The sequence below is a fragment of the Mycetomoellerius zeteki genome, unplaced genomic scaffold (assembly GCF_001594055.1).
Source record: "Mycetomoellerius zeteki isolate Tzet28-1 unplaced genomic scaffold, Tzet1.0 scaffold46, whole genome shotgun sequence".
Classification (NCBI taxonomy): domain Eukaryota; kingdom Metazoa; phylum Arthropoda; class Insecta; order Hymenoptera; family Formicidae; genus Mycetomoellerius; species Mycetomoellerius zeteki.
Genome location: NW_017257457.1, coordinates 310,136 through 319,900, shown reverse-complemented (window position 1 = coordinate 319,900; position 9,765 = coordinate 310,136). Strand labels below are relative to the sequence as shown.

General features: G+C 30.1%; 1 protein-coding gene across 4 annotated transcripts in view; it reads right to left on the bottom strand.

Moving 5' to 3' along the window:
• The window catches only part of LOC108726988 (calcium/calmodulin-dependent 3',5'-cyclic nucleotide phosphodiesterase 1A), an 85,858-nt gene that overhangs the window by 13,062 nt on the left and 63,031 nt on the right, over nucleotides 1-9,765 (bottom strand). For all 4 annotated transcript variants that reach the window (XM_018454858.1, XM_018454860.1, XM_018454859.1 and 1 more), the window contains 2 exons: nucleotides 1,350-1,517; nucleotides 536-746 (listed from right to left, as the gene is read on the bottom strand). In XM_018454858.1, the coding sequence (XP_018310360.1) occupies nucleotides 536-746; nucleotides 1,350-1,517 (379 nt within the window). The remainder of the gene's footprint in view (nucleotides 1-535; nucleotides 747-1,349; nucleotides 1,518-9,765) is intronic.

The window sequence follows — 9,765 nt, the reverse complement described above, 5'->3', positions numbered from 1 at the left end:
GGGGAGGAACAAAAGAATTTTTTTTGACGTAAGATTGTATTCTTACATTAAATATAAAATATTTAGCGCGCGATAGTTACAAAATTTTACAAATATATCTTACAAAAAAGTCATAATTAACATACAATTAATAATTATAAAAATTAGATATGATTGCAAAATTTAACAAGCTGATAAATAATTATCACGTTATTTATATAATTCAAATTATATTTGCTAATAATTACGATATATTAGCGCTCGAGTATTGTAAAAATGTGTTCAATAATGATTATTTAATTCAATACAAAACATTGTGTGTTATGTAAATTACAATCGCGTAAAGGAACACGACAGTGTCTCGCGCCATGACGCTTCGCTTGTCTTAGCGCCGAGACACTATCGTGCCTCCAGATATGCCGTGCGTTAATGATCAGAAAATTGTGGATTATCTATGTCCAAAATTAATAAACCTCTACCCCTAGATCTAAAATATTATACATTAGCAAAACTATTAACATCAGCATAAAATTACATTTGTATTATAATATAATACCTAAGAGCAGCTTTATCGCATGCATCGGGAGTGTCAACGGCAGGAAGCGAATCCGTCGTGAGATCGACGTTATCGAGAATCTCTTCAAGATCGACGGATTGGCTCGATAGATACGAAGTATCAGGATTGTGCAGTGGTGGAGAACTTTCGAAATTCCCACCGCTTTTACTTTTGCTGGAACTTCGACGTACTATCGTCAAGGTGCCCTGTTCTGAAATAAAATAACCGTAATCGCTTCTATTAATACGATGGAATGTGGAAGGATATACTGAATCATTAAAAAAAGACCTTAAAAAATCCGACATATTGTAGAAAGTGACTCAGACCATTTAAAAAATAAAAAAGGAAAAAATTTACCAAAATTCTATATATAAGGTGTTTCCAGATTAAATCGCCAAACTTAAAATATGAATTCAGGACCTCAAAACAAACAAAAATTTTCCTTTGAATGTATGCTCGCAAATGCTTCGTTTAAGAGATATTTACTTCTGAAGTTATACAGAACCGTAAAGAAATGAATAATTGAAATATCTCGAAACGATTTTTTTCTGTCTGACTGATTCACATAATCATTCTACCAAATAGTTTATATGTGTACAACTTTCTATAACAACGCGAATATCGAAGAACTTTGTAGCAGGTTGAAAAAAAGATTTTGTTTTTAGAAGAAACGTGTATGGATATATTTATCGGATACGATCGGTAACTAATACACAGATATAGAGATTGTGTTTGTGTAGGCGTGCAAGTAGATAAAATCTAATTGTCGAAGCGTATCTTGACCATCTCGGAGGGTAATACCTCGAAAACTTACTGGAGAGTTGGCCATTTCGACCGGGAGAAGAGGAAGGATTGCGCGATCTCGAGGATGCAGCGCCGCTTACACTGCTGCAGCTGGTAGCAGCCGCGTTGTTCACCGCTACTCCAGCCGGGGCTACCCCGATATCGTCTCTTGTAACTCGTCTATCCGGCGGAGATGCAACTGCAATTTCAAAAACGAAAATAATAAAACAACAACATATAAACAATAATAAACGATTTATTAGGATTGTACAACTTGTACAATGTGAACACACAATAAGTAAGAACCAATGCTTATACCGGTCGAAGCTGAATAAGTGTTTTAAATAATTTCATGTGAATTTATTTACCATGCTTATAGTCTCTCGAATTGTGGGCCGAATTGATTTTCCGAACTTAGAAATGCAACTGTACTAAAATTGTTTATTATTGTTTATACACGCTGCCTGAAAGATACTTATATTCCTACATATCGGTTATTGCGAAGAATATTATTCGAAAAGGTCTCAGTGGTCTAAAGGCTTAGGATGCTCGCACGGAATGCTAGAGATCCAAGTTCGACTCCCGGCTGAGATAATGTTTCTCGCAATATTTACATTGATTAATCAATCAATGTAAATTCGAAAATTATTAGATATAAAATTATTATAGAATATACACACACAAACAATATAGTATTTATTCTATAATAGTATTCCGAATAGTTAATCATTTTTTAATCTGTTTCTATCTGTGACTTTATGATCTTATCCAAACAAATAACATAAGATGAAAAAAAGATCGTGTAGAGACAAAAATCTAAATATCACAGAGTGAACATCCACGAATATCATGTAGAAATATACAGGTACATATATTCAGAACATATATCTACATAAATTCTTTATTACTTATACATAAATAAAATGTTACTGAAATTCGTATATTTAAACGTAAGTCTCATACAAATCTGAAAAGACAAATGATGAAATTTTAAGATTTCGACAAATTTCAAATGTTTTACATATTCAAATGTTTCATATTTTAAACGTTTTATATATTTTGCTCGATGCCGATAGGCTTTCAAGACACAAAACCTAATTAACACATTTATTATCATTTTGCATTAATGGTCATTGTAATGCAACATCGCAAATGCTACATCACGAATCAAACGTATATTACCGTAATTAATTTGACAAATGTAATGTTACAAAGTGTAAAGCCGTATCACTGCAGTAAAACCGCGGCGGCAGAGCAGCTATCGATCGGTAGCACCTGTCTATAGTCGGCGAATTAGTTTCATAGCCGATCGATCACATATGAGTTACTAATGGTCCCATTATGCTAATCACAAGTTTGTTTGAAGTGTTTCTAAATGCCGAATATCGTTTACTACGAGAAATTTAACAAAAATTTGAGAAATTTAACAAAAATTGAGGAAGTAAAAAATAAACATAAACATTCATATTAAAGATTGCAAAAGCAAGTCCCGTTGTCAAACATTTAAAGAACTAATTATTTTTTGTTACTCTCTCTCAAATATGATATTAAATCAAATATGCAATAATAATTTAACAGCGGACATACAAAGGACATCCGTTTTTAAACATGACTCGGCCAATGAGAAAAAAGGACACAAAATAAAAAAGTAGGAGTATTATAATTTAGATAAGATTAAAAGATGAATTTAACGAAATTAATGCATTATTTTAAATGGGACGCCTGTATAGTAGAGGGTGTTACCGGGTTAAACCGCCAAACTTAAAATATGAATTCAGGACCTCAAAACAAACAAAAAATTTCCTCTGGATGTATGCTCGCAAACGCTTCGTTCAAGAGATATTTACTTCTGAAGTTACAAAACTGTAGGAATGAATAATGCCGAAATAATATCGAAATAAGGTCTATCCTCTTTATCGTTTTACAATAATCAAAATTTAATTATTAAATATTTTGTTCAAAATGATGACCTCCAGCCCGGAGACAAGCGTTACATCTATCGAAGTTTATTCTACAAAAGCATTCAACGAACTAATAGCTAGGAACTACGAGCTACAACTACGAGCTTTGCGAACAAAAGCCTATCAATGAGCTTCAAAACAAAACAACAAGAGATATTTCAATTATTCATTCCTATGGTTCTGTATAACTTCAGAAGTAAATATCTCTTGAACAAAGCGTTTGCGAGCCTAGGTCCAGAGGAAAATTTTTGTTTGTTTTGAGATCCTGAATTCACATTTTAAGTTTGGCGGTTTAACCCGAGAATACCCTGTATATTTATATATACAGGGTATATATAAATATTATTTAATAGATGTTATTTAATTATATATGTACCTTTAAATCAAATTACTTGTAATGTAGGTATAATAAAGATAATAAAAATAATGTAAAATATAATTACTTTATACAATTATATATTTAAACGCGTATAAACTAATAACAATGTAATTAAATCCTATGATAATCAAGTCTTGAGCGAAACCCAATTCATGCGTATAGACAAGGTTTGCATTTCAATCTGCTTTGTCTTAGCCATACACACATAATCATGACGTATAGTGATCGTGTCGCATACAAGCAGTGACGTCCAAGGGAAATAATAGCTCGAAAATTAGTTTCGTCAAGTTTCTTGTTATTTTTTTATAACTGATTCAAAGTGATAAGTATGTCTTTTTGACGTCACAACGAGGAGTCTCACTAATATAATTATGAGAAAGATTTCAAATATATGTACTGTTTTTTCGATATCAAATTCCTCTTTATAATTACACACACACACACGCACGCACGCACGCATATACAGGGTGTTTCCAAATTAAATGGCAAAACTTCGGGAGCGTGTAGAGGAGTAAAAAACTAAGAAAAAAAGTCCTATAGACATATGCTCCTTTTTGCTTTGTTTCGCAGGAAATCACGAAAAAAGAAAAAAATATATTTAATTTATTATTTTAATTATTTTATTTATAAACTTTTTAATGAAGATTTTGTTCGAAATGTGCACCTCTTGCAGCAATACAAGCATTGCATCTGTCAAACACGGCTCTTGTAGCAGCCAGGCACTGTTCTTGCGATATTCTGTTCGCTGCAGCTACGATACGATTTCTCAAATGTTGCTCTGATTGAATAGGCGAAGAATAAACTTCTTGCTTCAGAGTACCCCATGCATAGAAATCTAATGGCGTTAAGTCGGGCGAACGAGTTGCCCAATGTACTGCTCCTCCACGTCCAATCCATCGTTGTGGGAATTTTCTATCTAACCAGGTTCTAGCGACTCTGCTGTAATGAGCAGGGCATCCATCTAATTGAAACCACATTTCAGTACGTTGTTGTAATGGGATGTTTTCTAAATAGTCAGAAAATTCATTCTCCAAGAAATTTAGAAAACGGTCCCCATTTAATCTTGCAGGTAAAAAAAACATTTTTTTTCGATTTCTCTGAAACGGAGCAAAAACGAGCATATGTCTATAGGACTTTTTTTCTTAGTTTTTTACTCCTCTACACGCTCCCGAAGTTTTGCGATTTAATTTGGAAACACCCTGTATATATATTTACAAAGACAAATTATATTAAAGTATGCTAAATATTTTTTGGCATAAAAGTTTCTTCCAAAGATGAAATATGCAGTATTGCATTAGAGATCGAAAACATGGAACTCTCTGGGAAAGCTTATCGTATTGCGACATAACTTACTTGTGTGACAGGAAAGATGAAAAGGTCCCTTTTCTACCGATTCAATTTTCATACATTGAAGAAAGCATCAGGAACATATTGCCGATTTACAGTCGTCTTTTTTGTCCGTGTACAAAAGACTTTCCTCTTATATATAAAGAATATGTTTAAAATATGTTTAAAATTTAGAAAATTCGTCTTATTAAAAAAGTGCTTATTAAAACAGTTCGTAAAGATAAAAATTATGTCGACATTATAAAATAGTAAATACTGACCTATGCGTCTAATTTCATTGAAAAATTGATAATAACGGATATACTATACGATAACGCACTTATCAGTTGCTGCAGAAGTTTAATTCAATTAATAAAGCAGATAAGGAAATTCCTCTTCAAATATCTGTTATTCGCAAAAAATATTCAAAGTTAAAATTTTATTGAAAAAAAGTAATTTCAATATCAATTGCTATTAATAAATTAACACTTATGTTAGTTCACATATTATTTTAACGTCGTTTTCTATTGGACTGTCGAAATAAATATTGTCACGTACGCTATTAATCATAAATTTGTGCGTAATATCTTTTAAATTAGATTAAATGAAATTTATCATGCATCACAATTAGGTATGCGTATTCATTGTGAATCCTATGTAATCACAGAAAAAGGGGGAATAGTATTATTTCATTCCTTTTTTAATTAAATTAAATAAAATAGGACAATTTTATTCGGTGTTATCTATAGAAAATAGAAAACTAAAAGCGGTACAGATTTAAATATTAATATATCTTTATTTTAAATATTTTTACATCACAGATTTTTATCGGAATGCATCAAATTTTCTGCAGCTAACGACAAAAAATGATTCGAATGATATTTCTCTTCAGTCAGTACAGTTAATTCCTTTTCTTATATACACACTGACTATAATTTTTTATATTAATTTAATACATGATTTACTCTGTAATTTTATTGTTCATTATCCGATTAATATATATTGTATCATATAACACAATACAGTACATTTTAATCTATTTATTAATATTTAACTATAAGTAAATTTTGGGAGCATTTTCCGAAGGCTATATAAAACATCGTAAAATCGCACTAATGTTTCTATATCGCAAAATTAAATTTATGTTTAAAACTCTCTACTAGCTACGTCCGCATATAATGCGACGCGACAAAGAAGAAACATTTTCTATTTCACATGTCACATACACATTATTCGCGTTTTCAGATAAAATTAAAAATTTGTTAAAAACAATTATTATTAGCAAAGTTATAACAAATTACAACTATTGTACTCATATTTGCCGAAATAAATATTGTAATTTCTTTTCAACATAAGTTACATAAATCTGTAATAAACGATACTAAAACCGTGTAAAATTATTTTAGAAAGAAGATATAACAAAACTAAATAAATATGACAATGTAAACATATTTGTTTTAATTTACACCTTAAGTAAAGTAATATTATGTCTCATAAAAAAAGAATTATAAATATAAAATATTAATTAAAAATTATCTTTCTTTCATAAACATGTAAATATTGTGTAAAAAATAGCGAAGTGAAAGAATAGATATTTGGGTGCAGATATTACACGTAGTTTAGTAATATTAGCGAACTAGACTATGCATAAATTATGCACTATTTGTACGGGAACTTGAAACTAATCTTCAATATAAATATATCGATTTTAATTTCTTTAATTTCATTAAATTTTCTATCGCGTATGATATAATTTTGTCAACAATGATCGCTTATATATAACGCGTTATTTTTCTTTAAATATTATCAGTGATTTTAAATTTTTGTCAAGCAGAACTGACATTATCAAAATAATAATTTTGATTGGTGAATTTTTTTATACTGTTATATTATGTGTCTATACTGACGCATAGTATTTCATCATCGTTTTGTTCATAATTGTTATTTTCATCATAAAATTTAATCTCATATCTAATCGCACCAATTTTAATATCATCCCTTACTACATTTCGAGATTTTATTTTAGCAAATAAACAAGCTTAATCGCACAGAATCATAGAATATACAAAAACAAGTTGTATCGAAAATAAGATTATTTATGAAAGTAAAGTAGTATATAGTAATAATATTTTTTAGTATGTAATATTTGTAATATTTAATTACATATTTGTAGCATTTAATATTATGTGTAATATTTAATAATTTTAATTCTATTGTAAATATGATTAAATATATAAATTTAAAAAATGTTTCCTACGACAATGTTTCCTACTAAAAATTTACAATTTATCTTATTGATTACTGACGTCATATTAACTTATATCAGTAGATATCAAATTAATATAATATATCATCATCTGTTATCAATAAATTTCACCGGAAACATAAATATCTCTATATTGCCACGTGTCGGAGATAATATTCCGAAAAATTTTTCCAAAGAAAAAGATATTTTTCTATATATCATATAAATATTAATTTTATAAATTAAAACACTTTTTGTATTAGGCAGATGTATACAAAGTAATTAGGGAATGGTTGTTGAATGCGTACCACTTTATCTATTTTTTATTATATAATATTTTCCATTTGACACTATTTTGTATGCAAATGAACATTAGAAATTGAAACTTGAGGTTTCAGATGCTTATTATTAGATGTTTAACTTTTCATCAATAACAAATTAATATGTTATAAATCTTTTTGTAACATATTGTAACATGATGCAAAAGATTTATGGTCGTCTAAATCGTTCCTAGGTTTTTTTAAAATCATATTTCCTTTAAAAGTATTGAATTTATGAATGAAAATAATAGAAAGTATAAGATTAATAAAAGAAATCATTAGCTAATAATTAATTAATACCTAATTTTAATAATTTATTGATAAAAAAGTATTTCATAATTATTAAATAACAATAATAAAAAGATAAATGATGTCAAAATAAAATTGGCTCAAATATATTTTGCACTTGATATTTGTATTGATATTAATTATCAGTTTTATTATTGTTAATTATTATCAGTTAATTATTATCAGTCTTATTGTGTGATAATACGAATTTAAGAAACTTGATAAATTTTTTTGTAAAAATATCGATTTTTATCTTTTTATTCTTTACAGTCGTTGCAAATATACAGTGAATGTAAAATATTTTACAATAAATCTTCTTTCATAAAAATACAAAAATTTATAATAAAATTGGATGATCGCGTTGTCATCAGCTAGGGGAAGTCCGGGCAAAGCGAATATTTTTTATTTTCGCTTATCTATCTGAGATAATGCTATGAATCCCTAGCTGTTGAAGGAATGACCGACTAACGACGCCATGAAAGTGCGAAACAACATATGATTACGTTCGTTTGTGTTTGATAGAGAAATACAAGAAATTGTGTTTTCTTGCGATTTTCGTTACTTAGCTTAATTATTAGCAGTAATTCTTTCTTAATCAGTGTGAATGATTATTTATAAGAATTCTCTGTCTTTAAATGTGTATTCAAGATCAAAATTTTTCACTTGTTGCTTAAACTTATTCTAACTTTTCCAAATTCACGCCAGGTAGGTTCTTTGAGCAAAGTGAATAAGGGCAAAGCGAATGACCTATTTTCTTTACCCGGTATGTAATTGCACTGAAAATACCAGAAAGACGGAAGAACAGACGATCTTTCGAGTGAACGAAAGGTACATGACTGTTTACATCTTACTTTTATTTTTTTTCCACAACGCAGTATGATGTGTGTTCTGAAGAATACACCGACTCACTGTCCAAAGATTGGATCCAGTTTAGTTAGTACATCAATGGGCTCATGAAGGCTGCACTACATATAGAGAATTTGGAAGTTACTTTTGTGATGACTGCTGACACTGATTTTGATTTTTTTATTTAATTCCATCCTCATTGCTCGAGTGACCCACCCACTTTGCCCAGAGGAGTGACAAAGGGATGGGGTTTCTCTTTTTTTACGTTTTAACTAAAAAGACATTTAAATATTCAAGTTTTTTAATTTAATTTAATTTTATTTCAAAGTTGATTCCATTAATAGAATTATGAGAATAAAAAAGGTTTTTGATCTTCATTTTAACTATGTCATTTTTCTTCCCAAATCTTAACATATCTGCTTTGCCTGGATTTCCCCTATGTATCAGTTGAAAGAAAGTTTGCGGTAAAATGATACGACACGCAGATTATGAAAGGTAAGAACTATATATATTGTCACGTTCTACAACTCTCTGGCTGGTAATAGTCTAACTGACTAATAGCGTATTCGATTTACTGACCCGACCCAATTCCGAGTCAATGATCTGTTCTGTTTAGCTGCAAAAGAAGAGCTAAATTGTGCAAGAAATGCAGTTAAAAAGAACAGACTGTTAACTCGGAGTCGAGTCAGTAAATCGAATACGCTATAACTACAGAGCCTCTGAGGGAGAGAGTGGCAAACCGCTCCTCCTCTGATTGGATGTGGTCATCAAAACCCTATGGGCATGGAAGAGATTGGAGAAAACTGGTCACTTGATCCCCGTCCTGGTTGAACGCGGTCATTGAAACTCTATTCACGTGACCAATTTACCACTCTCTCCCTCTGAGGCTCTCTACTCGCGCGTGTTACGGGGCCCTTCACTTTACAATATCAGATATACCTGATTTTTTAAAACGCCGCTAAAACGTCCATAAAACTAGATGTAGGCTATTATATTTTTGTCTATATTACTCATTTGTCATTTATTTTATATTTAAGGCCTCGATAGTTCAAAGAAAAATATTACTATAAGACCTCGGTAGT